At 44.8% G+C, this 23,920-nt stretch overlaps 3 protein-coding genes across 3 annotated transcripts; 2 read left to right on the forward strand and 1 right to left on the reverse strand.

The window, feature by feature from the left end:
* Window positions 1-5,705: 5,705 nt before the first annotated feature.
* AOL_s00076g284 (uncharacterized protein) lies at window positions 5,706-6,143 on the forward strand (the record flags this gene model as incomplete). The annotated part of the gene is made up of 1 exon (XM_011122837.1): window positions 5,706-6,143. One exon carries the CDS (start codon window positions 5,706-5,708, stop codon window positions 6,141-6,143), a length of 438 nt encoding a protein of 145 aa, XP_011121139.1.
* A 13,497-nt stretch (window positions 6,144-19,640) lies between these two features.
* AOL_s00076g285 (uncharacterized protein) lies at window positions 19,641-20,570 on the reverse strand (the record flags this gene model as incomplete). Its single annotated transcript, XM_011122838.1, has 2 exons — window positions 19,641-20,038; window positions 20,108-20,570. 2 exons carry the CDS (start codon window positions 20,568-20,570, stop codon window positions 19,641-19,643), a joined length of 861 nt encoding a protein of 286 aa, XP_011121140.1.
* Window positions 20,571-21,247: 677 nt separating this feature from the next.
* Window positions 21,248-22,804, forward strand: AOL_s00076g286 (uncharacterized protein; the record flags this gene model as incomplete). The annotated part of the gene is made up of 6 exons (XM_011122839.1): window positions 21,248-21,676; window positions 21,737-21,785; window positions 21,838-21,896; window positions 21,969-22,342; window positions 22,411-22,509; window positions 22,579-22,804. 6 exons carry the CDS (start codon window positions 21,248-21,250, stop codon window positions 22,802-22,804), a joined length of 1,236 nt encoding a protein of 411 aa, XP_011121141.1.
* Window positions 22,805-23,920: the final 1,116 nt, after the last annotated feature.

Raw genomic sequence — 23,920 nt, forward strand, 5'->3', positions numbered from 1 at the left:
ACAATTTGTTCCTTTCGTAAGATGCACATTCGCTTCTGCAAGATAGTTTAAGGCTGCACATTCCCTCGAAAAATGGTAGGGGAAGTGGTGCGAGGTAGATACTTAGATACAGGCATGGACTGGGGTAAGAAAAAAAAGATAATCATACAATCGTCATAATACTTCATTATAACGAACCAGTTTATAATCTAATTCAGTTGCATATTCGATTCGTCTAGAGCCGAACAAGAACCACTCAAGAACGTTACGTATACTATTAAAAAAAAAAAAAAAACGGCTCGGATATATTCAAGCTTGATTTTTTTTTACTTTTATGGGTGGGTATGCGATAACATATAACGATGTCGATAGACTGACATACTAGGATCTACTAGCGGTCGCAATAGGAAGTACAGTACTTCTCTGATATTTTAGCCGCCTTTAAGACTTTAAGGCTTGTTAGTTCCCACTAAAGCTCTCGGGGAAGAAGCTGGTGGATTCCGTAGTGAGTACATTGCCAACAGTAGTGTCGGCGTAGACGAGGTTTAAACATCCATATTGGCAACTATAGGTACTATTTTTCAACAAAGTTAGTCTAGCCCCGTCGGCGCACGGTGCATGTCTCTCCTTTAGTTATCAAAAACCAAAATCGTTGCTTCCAATGCATTGAAACTGCTTCGGTAAGTATGAAGATCCATGAAGATCGTAGAAATCGAAGATTTAGGATGCAAGGTTCTGCCGAAATATTGGAAAATAGTATCCACTCCGTGGGAATCGTTGGATAACGAAACGGTACAACGGGTAAACTTTAGAAGACTAAATCCATTTTTTCCCCCTTGTGAATGGTACTTGAAGCTTGGTACGAGTTGCCTGTAGAGTCGACGTCAATGGTACCGCGTATTCCGGTTTATCCAACTTTTATGATCGACGCTTCGAAGCGAACTAGCTGGGTTCATTGCGTCCAATTTGCATTGAAGCTCACCTATTAGCTCCAACGGCTCTCCTGGGTCTTCTCAGCCGGTGTTGCTCGGGTTTACTCTATATGGTATGGTTGTAGTTTGTGATCACAGTACATACATACATCGTACGTACATACATCGTACGTACATACATACATCGACATTACATATGCGAAGTAAGGTAAATCCACACCCACCCACCCCTGCGAGCTGCCTTGCTTGCCGATGCGATGACTGCATGGGAGGCTTTGTCCCCGCGAGCAAGAAGTCTTCCAATCGTAAACCTGACAGGATACGAAAGAAAAAAAATGTGGAGGGTAATCGCCAATGGGAAGGCTTTCGATTGACTCTCTAGTTGACAAGGATATATTCTGATGTCGTACCTGCAAGGTGACGGATAGCACCGCGTGATCGCATACGTTGTTTTCTCGACTTTGCGTGGGATTTCATTCCCTCAACTGCCTAAAAAACTAGTAGTATGTAATGACGAGTGGCGTAAATACCTTCGTTCACGGTATTTTCACCTTACAAACACTTCACCCCCCTTAACTTGACTTTGGCAATATATGGCTGGTGCGTCATAGGCAGAAAGCTTGGATTTTTATTTTGTTTAGGAAACTGTGATAGGCTGACAACTTCGAGAAAGTGAATCGAGGTTCATGGATCGCGTATGTTGCCAGGGATCTGGGGGAAATGTTGAAACCGGCGGCCGGGGATTTCGACGATCCTTCTTTCTCCAAAAAAAAAAAAAAAAAAAGCTTCTTCCAAACTCCCTTTCAAAGAAGGTGTATACGGCAGTACGGAAAACTCCAAGGACAAAAATCACAGGCCTATCACATCATCGGTCCGTGAAGCTTTTCCTAGGCTCGTGCTGTTAATTTTTTTCCTTTCCGGAATATTTTCCATATGATTTTTCGGAAAAAAAAGAATAAGCACCCGTTTGGTTAGCGTAACATTAACGTAACCTAGCTTCGAAGGCCTCCCATATTCATCGACGTGTTATAAACTTTAAAAGAAACAACCCCCAAACAAAGACGAAAGAACAGGTGAAGAGTGGGTATTCCACGTCGTTTGTTTTGGAAACTAGACTCGAAAGCTCCATTAGAACCTTGGAGTTGGGATATCCCACATGGGCGTGGGTGATCCGGGGGATCCACGAAGACTCTGCGCCTGCCTATGAGCTTGCGACATGCAATAAGATGTGATCTTCTGCACCAGGACATCGCCAAAATCAGCCAGTCGCACGCGAAAGAAGCGACAGACCCACGAGGACATGTGCAGCAGCGTTTAATAGGTCATCCCACTCGAAAGGAATAGCACCCCCCAAAGTAATAATAATAATAATAAATTAACACACGGAGTGTTTGTCGCGAGTGAATAATGAGTTTCGGCGAAGCGACAAAACGAATCGAGTAACAAACAGAGGGGGAGGAAATGGCGAATAGGATGTGATGATATTGCTTCTGATGGTTTGCTTGAAGGGCGACGTACACATTACACTCACACATGCACCCGATACATCCCACGACCCCATCGCGCATCGTGGGGGTTATACATTTGAGAGAAATGCGGTCGATGACCGATGGAAGAGGCAGCTGCAGATAATTTCGGGGAATAATTTTCCAGAATTGAATCCGCAGTAAAAGGCGACTTTTTCAGACGATTGCGGTCTGGTCATGCTCTTGCCATTTCGTCGGTTTGCATGATCGTGAATTCTTTTTCTCCGGGCTGGGATGTATTTTTGGGTTTCTTTCTCTTCTCTTTTGGGTTTTAAACGTTTTCGATCCCATTTTTGGGGCGGTTTCAGGTACGGCTGGATCGCGCTTGCAAGGGCCGACGGATGGCCCATCGATGGGTAGGTATCGAGCCAGCCCGAGTTTCAGTAGTGTTCCCTGGGAATGGGAGGTCTAATTGCATTATATTGTAAGGGATCATGAATCATGAATCCAAGTCACTAAATAAAGAAGTTCCACTGTTGTGTTCCCAGTCAGCATGGCTTATTTGCATTCTGGTGGGGATATTTAATATTTGTTTGAATCGAAAAGAAAAAAAATCCAGGAACATCGAACAGGATGTCTGGTTTTGGCTTGACAGTATTCGCCGTCGTCTCACGCTCGCAACACAAATCCTGCCCTTGCCAGGGGGGCTGAGATTCGATCGAGCCTCGGGGGGCTTATACGAGTTTCTATAGATGTATTCAATCCCTAGTCTTTCCCTCCAGTGTTACATGGAAAGTTCAAAGTTCCAACCGGAGGGATGGCCATGGCATCCAACGGTTACAGATGGCGATGCGATGGCGGGACAGAAGAAAAAGAATCTTGACTCTCACATCATTGTCACCTAGTACATTCGTATACCGAGGCGACCGTACTCTGTATGTATATTGGAATTCCATGATTCGAAACCACATTCATCCGGTTCAAAATATTCCAGCGGTCGCATTGGTCCGTCGATTCCAACATTCCTGGAATCTGTTTCTCGTGCGTGAATCGAAGCCCATCGATTCACGGAAGCATTGCATTGTTCCGTCGCTCCTTCGCTTGAACCTTGCATCTACTTTTTCTGTTGCCTCATCTGGATCCCCGTTGTGCCTTTTTACCCTCAGATCCGAATGCTCATTAACCTTCAAGGACCGAGGTTTTTCCAGAATGAACACCTGGCAAGGGTGGGTTGTCAAGATGATACTGGGCATAATGTTCCTGAAAGGCAATTTGTTCAATCAATACAATTTCCAATATGTCACCTGAGCGTAATACTTACTTACATACATGCACGCAGGTCTCATCGTTGTGTATACATGTAAGAAGTATGTGTAGGTAGACGTTCACATTTTTTTTTGTTTTTGTCGTCGGCTTCAAAGACTGAAATCCGCGAGCCTGGGACAGGCAGCCTTTACCCGGCGTCTTCCGTTCACTGAAGATGGTTTTCACGTCGACCTTGGCCCTCCGGTAACCCTAGGCTGAATATAGCATGAAGCGCATCGAAGTTCTTTTTGTGAGAATACCACATCGCCGTGAAGAGTCGGTCGTAGCCAGTCCTGTCTCGGACAGCAGAAATGCCTCGAATAGATAATCCAACTGGGTTCTGAACAGAAATCCCATTTGGCCGTGAGGGAATAACCTCTTTCGGTTTTTCATTTTTCATTTTTTCTCATTTGTCTTTTTATTTTTCGACAGGGGCATCGATTGCTTTTTTCCCCGCAAAGACAATATCGGAATTGAGAAAGAGGGGACACAAGAGATCTCGAAGAGCCGATTTAATTATCGTGAGTTTCAGCAACGTCATGATCATATGAGATCTCGAAATTTTCTTTCCGTGGCTTTGGTAAAAAGGGGAGAATTATCGTGCCCTGGTTCCTGGCTTGCACTCTGTTTGCTGCAGTGTGAAAGGCACCGTCGTCTGTGTCCTTCTCCACAGATTTAGACGATAACTGCTAATGTAATGCCCACTTTGTACCCCTGAGCAAGCATAATGTATGTGAAGTGGCCATCACGAACGCCCGCCATCTCTCGGTCCGAGGATGGCCATGGGATGGGGATACTTACATGCAGACACACACACGAACACAATAAATCGAATCCAACAGCAATCCTCGGGGCTTGCTGGCCCACACCACCATCACATTGCTTCTGCTTCAAGACACCAAAAAGCCTTCTGTTCCATTCGTCGGGAAAGTGTCGCTGGTTCCAGTTGGCTCTCCCAGAACTGGGCAGGGGGAACATGCTAACAACTCATGCATCTCTTTCCTCCTCTTCTCCATCATGTTGGCACACAGCCGTCTCCACCCTCTTTCCTTTTCCTTTTTCACCCCAACAGTAACGGTACATGCAACGACCCATGGGGGGGGTCTAACCAGGAGGGGGAAGGGGGGGAATCGAAGAGAAAAAGTAAACAAGCGGTGGCAGACCAAGGACCAGAAGCTGACAATTTTCCACGCTATGGACAGCTAAGCAAGAGTGTGAGAGGTAGGGCATGGGTATGTAGGGGTCCGGACACACACAACTGGCACACAGCAAACCAGAGCAAGGCAAAAAGCAGGCCAGTCTCGCTGCCAGCAAGCAAGCGCAGCAAAGCACAGCAGGGCCAGCCCGCCAGCAGTTAGTGTGAGTGAACGTGAGTGTGAGTGAATGAGTGAGGTCCAGTCTGGTCCAGTCTGGGTGGTCTGGTCTGGTCTGGTATGGTATGGGAGGTGTGTGTGTGTGATGGTATGGTCTGGTTAACAGCTTACAAAAAGGGCACCCTTCTCCCAGTGCGTTGGCACACAACCTCCCTTTGCGGCCTCAGACTTCCCCTTCGTATATAAATTATATATATAGCAGTGACTGTGCCTGTTATTCCGACACTCCGGGTATCTTCCAGAAATTGCAATTCAAAATTACAATCCTCTTTATTCAGAAACAATATACTACATTCTTGTCGATAGAGAAAAGCCTGGTATCTTCGTCATATTCCCGATTTGAAATCAAAAAAAGCATTCTCATTCCGACCTTCACCTGCAAACGAATATAAACTACGACTCTCGCCTTCCCAGGACCCAACCTGTCGATCTTATTATCTACGCTCTCAGAAAGAAAAAAAAGGCTTCCGACATTTGGTGTATTGAACATCAACCCAGAGGACTATATATGTTCGAAGGCTATTGCTTTGTGTCTCCGACCTTGTTTTCCTGTTGATACACCATAGATTGGTCCGGAGTTCTTTCCATAGATCGTCCTCACCAAAAAGCATATATACAATACATACAAACTCAAACATCACTACTACAAAATGTTTATCTCATTACCAACTCCAGTCATCCTCAGCTCTGTCGCTGCTGCAAAGCGAAGGCCACCACTGACACCACCATCAGTGATCCCTCCTTGCGTTACAGCACAATGCTCGTCGGTGCAGCAGTCTGGCCGGGACAGGTGTCGAAGTCCCTCCAGGTCAGCAGTTGCGTATTTGGCCCGAGTATCCAGCTCTCCAAATTCGCCTACATTATCATCAATGACGAATACGTCAGCCTTGCCGACTCCTTCGTCGTTCTCTGTCAACACTCCCACTTCTACTCCATCTTCATCACCATCTGAAGGATGTCATTTCCCCTTCGGTTCTGAACGACAGCTACCATGCCTATCGAAGTCGGACGGACAATATGTTAGCTTCCCAAGCTTCGACGAACTTTATGGCGAATTCCCAGATGATGATGAAGATTCGAAACAGTAATTCTTCTCGTCACCATCGAGCCTCCCTTTTTTCAATCTTTCATTCTTCATTCCTTTTCAAATATTATTGCCTCGGAAATACTCTAATAATCATCATTTGGACCATTTACAATCCTTCAATAACCACTTTTCCTATGTCTACTATTTCATCACTTTAAGGATAACTCCTGGACTCTTTCCTTGCCATCAGCAAACCTGGACTCTTCGGCGTTTTTCCTTACCACTTTTTATCCTGGGTATGGGTTTTATTAAACCCGGCGTTATTCCTTTCCTTCAACCACATACCACGGACGGCTCATTTTTTTCCTTCTTCTTATTCTTTCTCACCCGGCGTAAAAACTTCAAACGGATATCTCCTCTTCTTCCTTGCCTCAGGATTGATTGCTTGCGGGAGTATCCTTCTCTCTTCGAAACTCAAACGGCGTTTATAAGTGTATTCTTGTTTTCATTATCTTATTGGGAAGTTATATTTAGCGAAGTCTCTCACACCAAAAATCCACCTCTTGTAATTAGCTTAGCCTTTCTTCACTGGTCCAAAGTGCTTGGATCCAGTAGAAAACAAATATGTTCCTGTTTTAAAAATGGAAAAAATTCCTCCTTACATTCTACTTCTGTTCTTGTTTCCCACAAACAAAAAACAATCTCCAGTATTTTTATGAATGATACGATTGTAACGACTGAAAACCGTCCTTCAAATTTTTTGTTTTTTTACTTCTCGCTTGGAAGTCTTTGCTATTGGTTACGATATCTGCTTTTGGGGGTATTCTTCGAATCAATGGCGTTCTAGTGTATATTTTTTCTCACCATTGGGTTTTCGGCGGAAAACGATGGTAGTATCTGTATGGGTTCAACATTTTGATTCCACATGTATGAAAAAAATATCAATAACCTTCTATACGATGACTTTAATTTTTCTCGGCTTTCAAAACTTTCTATTGGACTTCGATAATTCCCTTGAAAACCTAGAATTTTGTAAACCTAGAATAAAATAATACTCTACTCGAGCACGAGGTCGCATTCTTTCGACTCATACGATATCCTGTGATCCGCTTTCATACTTACAATCACGAAACCGACGAATAAAAGTTATGTTTGATATCTACTTGTTTACCGTACATCCAATAATAAAAGTTTAAGTTTACGAAGCTCTATCATGATATTCTCCCCCCACTCTAGATCCTGTACCTTGTTCTCACTGGTTGTCCGTACCTAGGTTTCCCTCATCGGCGGGCTCCACAGGGCTATGGGTCGACGGGACAGGCATCTGTCAGTCGCAAGACGATGAACGTGCTCCTCCGCATCTCCGAAGCTTAAAGGGAAAAAATTTTCGTGTTAACGAAAATGTGGGGATATCTTGTCTTGAAGCTTTGGCCGCGCGCGCAACCCCAAGCTTTGTGGTGGTTGTGATGATGATGGCGTGAGCTTCCTTCCAGACTATTGGGTGAGACACTGGGGTAGAAGCTTCTGCCCGGGAACTTTTGCTCGCCTGTTATCGATCTGCCTTACAGGCGGCACAATATAAGTGTGGAGGAGCCAAAGCAGAAAAGCAGCAATTTTGTGCATGAGGGAGGTAAGAAAGCATACATAGATAGTAACGTGGAGGTGTGTGTGGGAGAACCAGTGCGGCTGTCAAAAGGTCATCCCGCGCCTTCCGTCTATTTCGGTATGATTTGCATGAGCAGATAGAAAAAAAAAGACGGCAAAGCAGGGCTTTACTTGCAATTGGATGCGGAGTTTTGCCGCTCCATTTCTACTCGTCGGAAAGATCTTAAGAGAATAATAATTCTGGTGATGGTGTTGATGGTGTTGCAATATTCGAGTTTAACCATCTTCCCGCCTCAAAGAGATGCATTGCAGGCGGTATATTTGCTATTCGCCTGAAAGGTGTCTATAAGATTCATTTGATATGCTCCAATTCCTCGGCGGCCATCAGGGAAAACTTTCAGAAGGATGGGAAAACTTTTTGCAATGGGCACTTGCAAGCTTGTGTCGCCGTTGTCCCTTCAATCCGATCTTCTCCGCATCGTGTAACAGCATACCAGCGTCTTTGCCAGCTCCCCCTGCGGGAACTGGAAGATTTCCTTGTCGACATCCCGAAGAAGAAGAAAAATGTCTAGAATTCTTTAATAGAAGGCAGGGAAACGAATCAAATGCAAAAGTCACGTTACAAGAGCTCTCCTCGTCGGTTGAACGAATCAGAAAAAAACTTCACGTCGCGCATATGTGGTATTTTTTTTTTCTTTCTTCTTTCGGGCATCTCACGACTACAGGCCTACCGGTATTCTTGTTTTTCCACACAGCTTTCGAGCGGGGCAAGGAGAAAAAGCAGACGATAGATGCCTGCTCTTCTTTCTCTCCCCTGATTTCTGGCCAGTTAGCTGTGCATGTATGCAATGTATATGTAGCCTGTAAGCCGACGTGCTTTTTGCCTTTTACAGTGGCCCTTGTGTCCATACAGAAATGAGGGGAACTCGAAGCACAAGAGGGAAAACGTCGAGTTCCGCTTCGCTTGTAAACCTGGGAAAACTTTTTGGACGAGTAGCATCACGACACGCAGGTTGTGTTGCTCCTCTTCTTCCTTGTCGTCTTTGCTGTGGTTTTGGCAGCTCTTCGCTCCCCTCCATGCCCCCAACCACCGAACCCTGGTGGGATCCGCTTCAACTTGCGCTCTCGTTTCCCCACCTGATCACTCTTGTGTACTTTGGCTCGGCATGGAAATGGATATCATAGGCCCAATTGTTCAATGCGATGGCTTGCTCGCTCGGTAGGCATCACCATCGTGTTTACATTTTCCTCACACGGGACGAAGTTGACAAGCATGACTTTGCTTTGCATAAACCATGATACATATTCTATCGTGCCTGTTGGCCTCGGCTCCTCTCCCACCCCCGGCGTAAGTTAAACGGCTCATATAATAGATTCTGATAATATACACATCTGCCCCGGGAAATCCAAACATCGGGTAATTCTCATCCCGTCCGAAGATAATTACTCCATAATCCCACCGAACTGGACAGCCCGTGCGTGGTGGTGTGCGTGTGCGTGTGTGCGTGTGGAGAGAGCTTAAAGAATTTCTCCCCCCCAAAGAAAAAACAAAAGCTATTGCGTGAGAAAAGTGGATTTCAAATCCGACGATGTTGACGAGAATTTTCGGCTTCCTCGGGCTTTTCGACGAATGAGACGGCTATGACAACTCCGTATACGTACTCCGTACGATTTTGTCCCCACGCTCCGGCCGACCGGTCAATCCCGTCTTACCATCTTTCCGAGTCACACCGTGCCGTGCTCAAGTTTTTTTTCTCTTCAGCTACGGATCCTACCTCATGTGCCGAGTCGAACTCCTCTCAATCTCGTCTTTTCGTGCTTTCAGGTGGAGTCGAGCATCATCTACAGGCAATTGGGAGTGACTGTCTTCCTGTAGACTCCCGAAGACACCAGAAGTCCTCTAGATTCTCCTAATTTGGCTTAGAGCCTGATTACTCATGTCCATCTCCCTTCTGTTCCCTGCTTTGGCCTGGGCGTAGTACAAATTGTTAGGATCCTACCTAAGAGTTTTTGCCCTTGCATTCTGATTCGATAGATGTGGTGAATTAGATAAGTCACGTATAACCTTATGCTTGTCTAACCGATGGCAAGTTAAGTTGGCATTTCTGTCAAAAATAGGTGATTCAAAATCATGGATGTAAGTCTGATGTGATCGTTACAATTCATGCTATCTTGTTTTTATTTTTATTTTTATTTTTATCTTTCCTTCTTTCTTTCTCTCTTTTCTTGCCTAGCTTTCGACAATGTTCCAGTCGCAACTGGCGATGTTTAGCGAAGCTCAAGCTTAACCGCCACAGCAGCTCACCATACTGTTTCTCACCGCCAAGTCCGAAGCTTCGATGGATTGAACCGAACACTCCCTACCTCTGCCTTTGGTAACCTCACCTGATATTCGGAGCTGCCCTATCTTTCCCCCTGAAGAACATATATTGCTTAAGTGTTAGTCTTAAGAGTAATACATGCAGTAAGCAAAAATTACTCTAGTATCTCCCGGATTTGTCTAAAGTACCAGCCACTAAAATCCTACTGCGATCACTTAACCTAACGCGCGTACAGACGCATGCACATAGCCAATACAATGGAAGGTCGATCATGAGGGTGACCATAATAAAAAAAAAACTAAAAACGGCCTCAAAGGCTAGGTAGAGTTAAGATACCTGAGAATCTAGGTGGATCGAAGCTCTTCAGGCTGATACAAATCACATTCGAGCTAAATATCAAAACTTCCCTTTATCGAACTAGATGGCGTTTACTGTGTATGTATCTTATGCAAAGGATCGTCAACCCTATCACACGCTAGATCGTTTAATTAAGGACTTAGGACTTAAGTATCCTCTTTGAGGCGGCAGATGATCAATGCTCAATTCGCTGTGAGGCTTGTCGGCTCCATTCGCATTGGCGTATATGTGTCTAGTTGACATGGTTCTGTTATACCGAAGGATCAGCATAATCGAACGGGAGAGCAATAAACAGGCTATAAGCGAGTTCTCGACTATGGATGCCGTGTCAATCATTATCAATATCTCCAACTGTTTCATAAGGCTGTGCAATTCAATCATATCAGTTGGTTTTGAGGCTATAAGCTGTTAAAAAATCAAAAAATCAAAAAAAAAATCAAGTGCTATGTGTGAGAGCTTGTGAGCTCAAGCTCGCTAATGTTCAAAGCTGGGGAGCTAAGAGCTGTCAAATGTGTGATTGCAATTGGGGTGCATGATAGTGCGAGTTCCTGTCGAACATCTCAAACACGAGCTCAGGTTGCTTTAACTGCTCGTCAAGTTAAGTGAATATATCACTCACACCATCTTTTGCGAATAACGAAAATAAATGGAACTTGATCCAGCTCGATTTTCACCAACATCATGCATTGGAACCCAAGTGTTTTTTCTTTCCCTTGGGCTTGAAGCCACCGCAAAGCGGCAATGGAGGATTGAGCCGTTTCGACGTCCCGCTCATGCTTGAGATCGACGTTCGATTCGGGAACTTCAGTTAGCCAAGCTTTCAGGTTTTGAACAGGTGGGTGTGATAGTTGCAGAAAACGTGCATGAAGCTAGAGGAATTAGACCTCAAATAGTCTGGCCCACCTTCGCATTCCGATCACAGAAACTTGGTCCTTTTTGACCCACGGACCCACACGTCGACAGCATGGGCGTCGATGGCCATACCCTTGTTGTTGGGTCTCCCAAGTGAGGAGAAAATAACACCCAAAGCTTCCTAGAAGAGCGTGAGAGTCCGCTGAACAGCGACAGGGCTGAAGACGAAACGTATGCTGGGTATTGTCACAGGAAAGATGGGGCACAAGGGTACCATGCTCCTTTCTTCCTTTCCTCCTTAAGTTGCTGGCTGATGTAAAGCATGTGATGGTCCGGAGTCATCTACGGAGTCTTGGGTCGTTCGACACTCTCGGGTTCTATATTTGAACACAGAACATACATACATCCGGCTCATGTGGTTCCCAACGGTTTTCACCTGGCAACTCCGACAAAATGGCTTGAAATTTCGATCGATCGGCCGGACCCTTTCAAAATTTTCATGTTCTCGAACAGAAAAAAACCGTTTCAATCGCAGTAGACGGTTACATTTGAGTTAACCGATGGCAAAAAAATTTGCCCTCTATTTTTTTTTTTAGAAACCTGACGAATCATAGCTCTTGAAATCCTTGATGGTTGGAATGTATTTTCTGTGAGATAGTTCCCTTGTTCCTTGTTCTCCACACCCTCTACTCGTCAAGAAAACCAGCGATCTTTGGGGCTAAATCTACCGACGCCCATAAACTCGATGATGACAGATGGGAAGCCGAATGGCTTTCATGGCTGAACAAGGTCCCGCATTCAAGACCGGTTTAACCCAATATAGTTTAAATTCAAAGCAAACGCCCACACCTCTTCGACACGATATATGTAGTGCAGTAAATACCCCATGATTTAAGGAGGGAACTACATTCAAGGTCAATATTACTAGCATCCACCTTGCGAACAACGACGCTAGACAAGAGCCAATGCACTTTACCAAACCTCTTGGGGTAAGAAGTACGAGGAGTTCTCAAAGAAAGTGGTGTGAGAGGCTCCAAAAGTTGAAGTCTAGAGCCGATAGACCTTCAATTCCAGCATTAGTTCCTAACCTAAGGTATATCGCGGAACCCTACCCGCAGAATCAATATGTCGACAGTACCAGTACCAGTACAATAAACGACATTTTGAAAGGCCGTTCTTTGTCTCGTCGATAGTGTCAAATTAATTCCGGAATTTGAGACCAGACCACAAGCGGAGCGGGATCTACTCAGCGGCTTCCTTGGAACTACGGTGATATAGTTCCTCGTCCTGCGTAATTACTCAACCTCTAAAGCTATTCAATTCAATGCAATCTACACTATTGAATTCCGGGATATCCGGCTCGTCTATCTCAAGATATATCCATCTTAGGCGGGTTAAATTGAGTTTATGCATGGAGAGCAATCTATTATAAACGGCAATAACATGATCATCGATTTAGTCCCGACGTGCACGCTTCGATTCATGGTGGCGCAACCAAATTCTATATCCAAATTCAATGGCCTCGAAAGCCGCGAACCAATTGCCGTATGTTTAATAATATTGATAACGAGCTTGATATATTGAAATAGTGCGACGTACAACTTTTGGCTCAAGATCACTCCATAAATTTTAGGATTTTGCGCTTGGACCCCATAGGTATACCTAATGTTAAAGCTCTTTACAGTTCGACGACTGTTCAATTGTAAGCAATAACTGAAATACCACAATGTAGAACGTTACACTCTTTTGCCATATGACTAAGAGTATCGATATATCGTGTACAGGTATCAAAGAATCTGGGGCTGAAGACCGAAGGATCGGTGCAGTATCAGTATCAATGAGAGTTTGGGTACTATAACTTAGGCTTTTCCGTATAACTCGTACCCGTATAATGGGGAATGTTTTTATTTCTCTTTACATCAAGATACTCTGATCAATCCAATAAAAGCATCGCTCATAATCGTTTCACAGCCTAAGATCACAGAATCCCACCCCGTCGCACGATCGATATACTCTGTCTCAAAGATGAAGTTTAAAGGCCCAGGCTCCTATTCCAGGACATCAAGCCACCCGTGTAACATTCCTCAAAGCTCCGGCATCTCGACCTGCTTCCAAAACTGCAAAGTTGTGAGTGCATGTGCAGCAAGCAGCATTAAAGCAGCAGGAAATCCTGTGTGCATATATGCGGACCAGGGGGGATACGCTTATCGATAAACATACATACATAAGCACACGATACATATATCCCCTGTATCCCTTTAGCTTGGAAAATGCCGAGTCTTTTTTTTTTTTTTACATGGAAGCCGTGCATGATGCTCGCAGTGCAGCCTGCCGCCTGCAGGTTTGCGTTGGTAATCGTTTATCTAATATTATGCCGGTAGACGTATAGGGTATCTCGGATTATAATAGGCAAAAAACACGAAGATTGTACATTGTACAGGACTCGTCTTTCGACTGGAGGGTTGTGCTGTCAGATGATTTGTTTCGAAAAGTTCCTTATCTTAGACAGACACGTAGTACTGGCTTGCCATGGACTACTCTCGTACGCTGGTATTTGATCAGGTGCTTGGATCCTGAGAAACAATACATCTTCGGGAGTAATGCTGTTGAAAAAAATGAAGTCAAAAGGTAGGATGTTGATACTTGGTCGGCCTTCTGCGATTTGACTGATCTATTGTCCTATCGATCAGCTCACATGGCCAAGCAATGAGCTGTATGTGTTATTTTATTGACACCAACAACGGACAACCTGAATTTCAAAATATGAAGTCCTAGTCCACACAGTTATAGTTATGCGCAGTGATAAATTAATTATAATTATATGATTATAGTGGATACATCGCGGAAAAGACTGATCGGATTATAGCCGTTGTAGATAATTAAATACGGCACGGCCCGGTCGTGCCATTATTAGCTCGAACCGGAACTATGGCCAGTCACCATACGGGGGTTTCATGAGTTTAGGGCATGTTGGTCTTGATCTTGGACCGTACGTATTTCCGCGTATCCGTATAAAGCATTCATATTATTTCACCCGCTTCATGAATTCAGGTAACTAGTGACCGGATTACAGTAAATATTGTATTCTAGGGAACGAAACTGCATCCGGTCATAGTCTTTCGTTAGTAATATTACAATTTATGTTCAATTGCCCCCCGAAGGCCGGTACTCTAGGATCCGAAGCCAACGTCGATAGGCGAATCAATAGACATGAAAATAACATAATTCCCAATACCGTTCAGATGGTATCACTATATCCCATTCACGGTGATCACGACTACAAAAGTTTGACCTTCTTCCTTCTGCCTGTCATATCGGCGGAATATTCAATCTACACATGACTCTAAGGCGTTCTTATTATTGGAAGTCCTACTGTAGCCCTGTCGATAACCCTTCGTATATGCATAGTTTTGACATGCATATTCACCAATTTTTAAAAAAAACTTTCCGATAATATAATAAGTACTCCAATCCTCAAAACAATAGGAGGTCACCTTAGATATCGGTATGTCGGCTATGGCTTCATTGGAGCTAACGAAGCAAGGCCAGTCGAAATTCCACCTACACAGGCAGCTGCACCGCATGTCCTGATCTCCACCACGACTGTCGTGTCATAAACTATATGGTCAAGAAAAACATTTCTCCACTACCGTGGTAGTAGCAGAGTCAGTACTGTGCAGATTGAAATGCACACGGCTGCATACGAAATAGTCACATATCGATATATCGCTTGTCTCATACCCAGACCTAGAAGATATCTCGCAGTATTTCGGAATATTGGTTTTAAGTTTCGGGGATACTCAGTCCAATGAAATTTAGAATTCCGAAATAACTCCGACAGCTTGATTTTCGGAATTCAGAGGCCCAGGCTAGAATAGTAACCCACAAATTTGCAAAGGATAAGTATCACGGGCTTACGCCGACACTATTTCCATGTAGATCATACCGATGGGTGCTTATGGATGTGTCTTTGAACACCGCCGTGTATACCGGTACCACTACTTCGCGAAGCACCAATTGTATATGTACATATGTACACTAGCTGTGCATGCCAGTTTGGCCACCTCGTCTTATGAGAGACACATTTACCATTTCCTAGACCAATCAAACTTGATCACATGGTTGCCGATGCCGGAATTGACATCTATCGATTTTGACATAGGCCGGTCGGGTGCTTAGAAGACTGGATTCTGTGCAAACCCATTTCAAGGCTACTAAAGTCTCTGCCCTCACCCTGCGCCTGGTCTCGAGGCTACTAAAGTAGTCCTGGTCCCTGAGGTATTTGTGCATGTGAATGTTGATAATATAAGCTCTACTTGGTAAAATGTCTCCAGGGTCCCGGCGAATATAATCTACTGTGTTAAGTAACTATCCCGGTGGACCTGCATGGTGCACCGAGAGCTAGGGCTTATTTACAGCTGCAGTAGGACCCTAGTGTTGAAACCCCGAATCCACGGGAAGCTGAAGGGCAATCATGGGGGAATAACCCGACCCCGACGATGAAGATTGAGAGTTTGCAAGCTAACCGGTACTCTACTGGGTAGTATAGAGCCTAGCTTCGACCAACAATGGCTATAATGTTCTGGCTTGTCCATCTACAGGTCTGCGTATGACACAAATCCTTTTGTATATAACACATACACTCATGAACATGACGATAGCGCTATAGCATGGCACAAGAGCACAAGGAAACGGAATCTTCCTTGATGGGCTTTTGCTTCAATACTTTCCTCTATATATAGTACGACGTATATTATTTTAGATTTGATGAACTGTCATCGAGTGACGTTCTGGAAATTGGTCTAGAGCGGCGTAGAACTCGTCGATCGAAAGGCTGAGTGAATCAGACTAATATCACGAGCAGAACCCAAGGAATCAAGTGAGCATAGCCTGTTTACTATGGGTGCATATAGATAACTGCCTAGCCATTTCTAGCAAATTCACCTTTTCGGAGGTCAAAAGTAAAGTTGCGGTCGGCGGATTGATCGTTATTTTACTAAAGTGAAACACCGATTCTTATGACGTCTTGTAATGGTGTCTGATCATGAACTCGAGCAGTAACTAATTGTATATCTTTGATTATGATATCATGATCGCCCATCCCATAAGTCATCATTGTACCATTACATAAACAAGAGAAAGCCACTTCAAAGTCCATAAATGTAGAATCTAGCTAGATACATGTATGCGATAAAGATGGAGATTTGACCTATTTTTAAAACCCTTGCTCTTTACAGGCGGACTCCCAGCACCCGCTGGAAATTAGACTATCTATACCGGGGCCCGAACGATCGATTTGAATACCAACATGTTACCTATCTCTGCCAGACCACATATATATCAGCATCTCAGCTCACCTAGCTGTACGTGTAAGGAAGCTTAAGGGTCTAATCGAATGTAGGTAACCCGTACCCGGAATGACCCTTCCAGGTCTGTGTAAGAAACAGAGAATGACTTGCCTCGCTTAAAACCTTCTATAGATCTAAGAAGTGAATATTAAATCACATGAGCTCAAGCTTCCCTATAACCTAATTATAAGGCCCACCTAAAGGCCTGGCTATGAACCTTCCTACAGGCCCGCCCACAGTTATGTGTACTTACAGCTGGCCTGCTTACCGGCCTAACCGTAACCAAGCTTTTGTAGAAGCCTGGCTATAAGCCCGATCATGATCCTCTGTAAAGATATACTATATATAGCTATATGCCTACACACGGGTCGGGCCACATAATCATAGGGCATTATAGGCCATGGGCCTACTTTCAGACAAAACGAGACAGCTATGAATCTACATACAAGCCCAACTATAGACTACTCTTGTATTAAACCGCTTTGTAAATTAAAAGCTGAGGAGGCCGACATAACACTCTAGTTATACGTTATAAACCTGCATATAAGCCTATCTATTATAACTAGCTAGGCATACAATCGTTACAGTACAAGACTAGCCTACAATTTGGCAAATATGCAAGCTAAGTACGTAGACTCAGGTACTAGGCTGGCACAAAAATCCGTAGATAAGCCTCTAGTCAAGCAAACCCTTGAGCGGCTAGCTCGTAGGGTTCCGAATAGGCCTAACCTGTATTTAAGCCCATGGGCACACCGATAGCCAAACCCGTAAACAAACTTATAACTCATAGCTAGGTCCGTATATGTAAGCAAGTCCCATTAATAAGCCCGGAAGTACTTGTTATAAACAGGCCTGTACCCAAGTTTATAAACAGGCCTGTAACTAAGCCTGCAAAGAGAATTACAATCAGGCCTATTACTAAATCCTTAAAAAACAAGATAATCACAACAGCATTAACCGTAAATATGGCTATCTAGAGCTTATGGCAACTGGGTTTCGGTGCCGCCGCAGGTGGTCGACAACTTTACCTTGACAATCAGCCCACGGCATCTCACGGTCCGAGCCTTGAGAACATCCAATAATCACCTTATAAACCCACTTAATGGGGCATATAATATAGGGCAAACCTCCTTCCCTCCATGAAAACTACCAAGTTTATGCAAAGGAAATTCCTTCTCGGGTAGGCATATCCCTTAAAAATTCGATTTGTAGATCAATTCCGGAGAACCGTCGAAGTTAGGTACATTTACTGCGAAGTGTGGTGCTTGCCAATTTGCACAGGATCGGCGTTTCCCCCATCCCATATATTTAGATCGACGTATATATCTGAAACTCCTTTTGACCCTGCATCGGACACACTACGATTTCGCTTATATTCGATTAATTTAGATAACTGAGCGTAATTGAGGGCCCATACCTTCTATATTCCCGCCTCTTCTACTTTCCTCGAGATACATCAATGTGGGAGGTGCCTACGAGGGCCAGATCTATGAATATATAGTGTAAAAAGGGCCAGATTGCCTGGTTTTTTTTATGTATATGAACTTGAAACGCATAAAAACGCCTTTTTGCAATCAAGTCTATTGGGGGGGGGATATTCCTTTTTTTTTACATAAACCCCGAGGCTTGGTCTGCACGATATCAAATGACCGCCAGGAACAACAACCTTATTATTAAACGGCCCGTTCAAATATACATTAAAGTCTCATATTATACGCTTCTACTGCCATGAGAACACACTAAGGCTTGGTATAGCGCTTCACTAGTCGAGATGGCCTTCCAGCGGACAATGAAATTCAAAGGACCTTGCATGGAATGCCCAAAGAATGGCTAGATGGGCTAACCATCGGTCATACTTTTGTTGCGCATGCCCGAGGGCTTAGGAAGCTTAAAACATGCCAGCACGAGATAGATGGCAGGCTAGTACAACCGGCCAACCAGCGGACCATGGCCAGCCCACCAGTATTTCCAGAGTGAGCGTCTCTGGAATAGCGCCATGCAAACTGGCGATCTTTAATTAATTTCCATATCCATATACAAAATAACAGAATTTGCAAAGTTGAGCAACAAGCATGGAAAAACATGGCCTTTTGAACTAGAACTAGAACATCGCAGTATTCCTTGCCGCTATAATAAAGCTTATTAATCCGTCGCGAGAACAAGGTAGCTATAGTAGGCCGAGGTGCAAGATCCTTGACCTCCTCCAAAATTTTGCCATCAAAAACTTGGCTATGAAATTTTCATTGGGCTTGTGATAATTAATGATAATTAAGTCAAAAATGATATGATAAAATGAGGAGGCGCTTGAGGCCAGGCCATGGCTGAACTCAATCGCCTTCACGAAACGAATACTACGAAGCGATATCGTGTCGAAGCGAGCTGCAATATTGTGTAACATCGGTCACAATAAAGCCACGTTTTGTTGGCCAGGGTCAAACTCATGCAGCGTTTGTCCAAAGCTTCCTTTTTGGGACCATGCCCCTGTAATTTCACCTGCATTAGGCAACGCCGGCGAAAATCCCACACCAACTCGCCCCCCGAATTTTAACAGATTCTATTAAAAACATCAACTCCTGTCTAGCATCATGCTGAATGACAGAATGATTGAAAACCTGGTCAGACTGCTCTTCTTGCCAGTTATACCCTTCGACCTGCCGAATCTAGTAGAAATGTGGCAGAGATGCCATGTGTGGTTTATGCCATACAGAACTTGCCCCACCAACTCAGCTTGACGGCACGTGTAGTCCCTGGTAAGGCTCCGTTCAGCCACGGAGCTGTTTCTCCACTTGTGCTCCACTTTTGTCTTGTCAGACTGACAAACGTCGCGATCGGCCTTTTCCATCTGTTTACCGGTTCTGGTGGCCGCTTCTAGTGGCATGCAACCGACTGTGGAAGTTATCACACAGCGGTAACGCGGATTCAATTATTGAAGAAAGAAATTGCTGCGGAGTCGGCCCCGCCGGCGCGAGTTATCTCGTCATTAAATAAATTATGATATTCGGCACGGTCATTAAGAAAGCAGATAAAACAAATCCCTAGATAATGTACAAAAAGAAACCCCCAAAACACCATAAATTAAAAGTAGATGGGTGTTGCCATTGCCTGTACTCTTGCAGGGAGATTACCAACGAGGACTTCGTGGTCCCGTCTAACCTTCAACTTGCGTGCAGGATTTGTGAAGGCGCACTCCGCATACCCTCCCGGTGTCGGTCCCGTTTCCGTAAAGCAAGTGGCACTTGGTGGGCAGTTTCTCGGCCCGGGCCAGCATCTACCCCCGCATTGACCACCCAGTCTCGCCGTTCCAGTAGGAGCAGGGACATCTAAACGGAACTCATATTTGCATGTAGTAAGGCACTCGCCCTCCTCCAAACCGGGAGGGACGAGCTCAATGTCTCTACACTTCGCATGTAACGATGCACTTTCACAAACGCATGCCTGTGATCGAGGACACTTGGTTTGTTCGGTTCTCCAGGCTTTTCCATTCGGGGATATGTTAGTATACAAGATTTCGGTGTTCGTAGACTGGAGAGGGAAACTCTTACCTAAAGTAGTGATGACTCCAACTGAACCTCCGCACTGTTCACTCGGGAAGGCAAATTCGGCGAGGGGAGAGCTCAGAGCCCAAGTAAAGTCTCGTAGGGGAAAGGTCGTCGGGCCGGAATATGGGGTACCGCACTCTGTCTCAGTCTGCACTGCTGTCGGTAGGCACATGCTGGTTCCATTTTGCTGGCATGCGCAAACGAAATCAGTAGGGCAGAGGTTCGAAGTGACGTCGCGGACGTCACATGACTGAAATGGCAATGCGAAATATGTCGGTGTAATGGTTCCAGAATATGTTTCCGTCAGCGGCTCATAACAGTCGCAAGTGGATGGTCCCTCCTGCCTCTTATTGAGTTTCTCTAGAACCTGTTTCGCCGGTGTGTCGCGAAGCCAGAAAGTGCCCTCAGCCGGGTTGATACTCCCGGTGTCTCTCCTATTAACTGTCGGGCTCGAAGCAAGGCCCATCAGGTATAAAAGGAGCTGGAACTGTTGCTTAGCAGACAGAGCCAGACAGCTCGAGGAGAGAGAAAGATAGAGAAAGACGCGAAAAATGTTGTGTGGACTGAATTGCCTCATTTTTCCTAATACAATTTGCGAAGCTATAGCTAGCTAGCTAGAAGGTTGATTTTGGATCTGCTTCCCAGGAAATTCGGAATCTTTGAATTCAACGAGGCAAAGACAGAATTGGAGGCGGCTGCATTCTTTAAATGCAAAGGAATTCTAGGAACTAACTAGCTCTAGCCTGAGGCCCCACCCAAACTTGGTTGTGTTGGAGGGTGGCACTTGCATGGTCTTGCAATCTTGGAGGTTCGTTAGCTGGGAGTTAGCTCCTGCAGGTGTGCAACAAACTCATCCGAACTTCCTCTTTTTCACGGAGATATAGATCCACAATTAGAGGCCTGGATCCCCGCCAGTTTATTTAGGTCGAAGATTTGCCTGATCATATGAGGGTTGATTGTCGGCACGAATGCCTGATGGCAGTGTAGTACATATTGAAATGCATACTAAGTACTTAAGTATGAAGTGTATATAAAATTTACACATGCGCACCTGAATCAAACGAAGTTCTTGGTCCCACATTCGAATCTTTTTCTCTTCCTCACTCATCCGCCCTGTCTTGATTCCCTTCTCGAATTATTAAAATGTCGGGTTTCGTAGCCGGTGAAGAAGCCGTCAAGAGTGCCCTGAGTGCGGCGACTTGGATTGGTGCTGCATCTCCCAAATATTCACACTTAGTCCTCTCTCGTGTCTTCAACATCTATTCCGAGTATATTTACGCCAACGGGTTCAAACTCACGCGAGAAAATCTAATCGAAGATTTCGGTACTCGGCCTGAAGATGTAGACCCGTTCATGAAAATATTTGGAGGCCCAAATGGCATAGCTACCTATCTCACTGCCCTCCCTGGCCTCCTTCCCATCCTCCCTCATCCGAGGAATATCCCCATTATCGTTCCTCTCTTTTGTGTATTCACAGTCATGACATCCTTAGCGGTTGGTCTGAGACTGTGGTCCCGCCAGAAAGTTGCGGGTGGTATTCGGTCTTTTGATTGGTTGGCACTTGCAGGTTTTGTAAGTCAACGACGAGCTGGTGTCAGAATTTCATCAATCGGTGTCGCTGACTAGCCATAGGGCTTGACTATCATATATGGGGCAGTGTCGGTCTACCACAGCAAAGTTTGTAAGTCAGATGTCTAACCCTCATGAAAATTTTGGGCTAACAGAACTCCTAGCTGGACCATACCAGGCTTTCTATGACAGAACATGGGACCAAATGAAGGAAAATTACAAAGTATGACAATTCTAGATCTTAAGATTTTGGATTCTGGGATAGCTAAGCTAACGATCGATACCCCGCCAATAGGTCTACCTTGTCCTCACGATTATGTACCCATTTATTATGGGACTTATCAAAATCTCTCTATTACTCTTTTACTACCGTGTAGCAACATTGAACTACGTGCAATGGGCAGTCTACGCCACAGGATCATTGACGATCGCAAATTCGATTGCAGCCATCATTACACATTGCTTAGCCTTCATGCCGATTGATTTCTGGAACCATTTCTTACAAAGCCCTTTCAAGTTCAACTCTCGGACCCCAATGCTGGTGTTCGGGGCCGTCTACATCTTGACTGATGTCGCGATCTTGATCATTCCTATGCCTATGGTTTTCCAGCTGAAGTTATATCCAAGGGAAAAGGTTATAGCAGTTATTGCCTTTTCGCTAGGTGGAGTGTAAGCATCGCTCCGTCAACAATGTAAATTAATTCGCGGTTACTGACTTAAAATTTCTGGAAATATAGCGCCTGCGTCGCTAGCGGTTTCAGAATATGGGCCATCGATGAATTCCAAAACTACAGCGGCAAGAATAGCTCCGGATTGATGATCGATGCATGGACAATGTAAGTTTGGAAATCTCCACTGGCAAATTCGAAACCAATTCTAACCTTTTTTCGATTTCCCTCGCTTAGGATCGAATTAAACCTCACTTTGATCTGCGCTTCAGCACCAGCGATAAGAGCATTGGCGATACATTATGCACCAAAGATCCTCAGTACCCTACCATCGGCATTCTCTTCGTCCGGCGCGACAAGAGGATCCAAAAGTGCGGGGTCTTCAGGGAAATCGAAGACCCCGGAGAGCGAGAAATCTATGCAAGTCTCGCAATCGCCAGTCATTCCGAAGGAAGTTGTTTGAATTGGCATGTTCTGTTTATTTGCATTTGCTTTTTGGTGGCCGGTTTTGTTTCAATTTACGATCGCTCTAATGAATAATGAAATCCCATGAACAAATAACAAGTCCTCGCTTGCAGCCTAGATTCCGAGACCGCGCTCGCTCGATTAAATTACGTCAATTCATGCAAAGACCAGGTCTCTTGATTTCTTGAAATGCTTAAAAAAGAGTCTGTGATATGATATCAATTGTACGGTGGTGCCATTTTCGCGTCCCTCCGTTTCATATCATGACCAGCCCCTCCTTACGGCGTCCCTATCGTATAACCTCTATGTCTCCGTCGATAGTCGGACGCTTTCGCGTCACCTAAAAATAAGGCTTGCAGACGAGATTCTTAGGCTTCAGCCGCTAACCAAGAGAGTCCGGCCCGTGATTCGGCAGCAAACACAGCCTACAAACAGAATACTGTGTACAGTGTACGCATCCTGCGTCCAACATGTTTCTCATGCTCCACTATTTTAGCATATTCTAAGTCATAATGAACCCACACTAAGACCCTTTTCGGTATGTCGACTCGACTACATCGTGCATCTTTAGATTTCTTGGACCCCGAGGCTGGGATTTTCTGTCGATGAAATAAAGTTCAAGATATGAACCGTGCGCATTTGCTGGGCGGCTGGGTCTTCAAAGAGGTTTGTTCGAAAACCATCAACATCCCTCGAATGTGTTGTCCCTGGTCAAAATACCACAACAACGCGATGGGCTGATGGCTTCGATCCGCGGATCAGTGGTGTATACTGCCAGCTGTCAAATCGTTTTACGCCAGCCGGGCCCACAAGGGTCTTTATAACAATTGTAGAACATACATATACATCACAGGCCTGCCAGGTTCTCTACTAGTATTTATCGGGCTGATAGCAGGGTTTAATACTACTAGTCCCGAAGGGTGGGTTCTTCACATCTTCGGCGCAGGAACAGTGGGAAGGCCCGATAAGGGCAGCTGCAGGTGCAGTGTGGTGGGCATATTACCATTTAGGCTTTCTACTAGCTACTTTGCATGCCTTCCATGCTCTTTTTACCCCGTTAACTATGTTGACAATATCGATATCATCACAGGTCTAGGTATCTACCAATCCACCT

Source organism: Orbilia oligospora (genome assembly GCF_000225545.1).
Source record: "Orbilia oligospora ATCC 24927 unplaced genomic scaffold scaffold00076, whole genome shotgun sequence".
Classification (NCBI taxonomy): Eukaryota; Fungi; Ascomycota; class Orbiliomycetes; order Orbiliales; family Orbiliaceae; genus Orbilia; species Orbilia oligospora.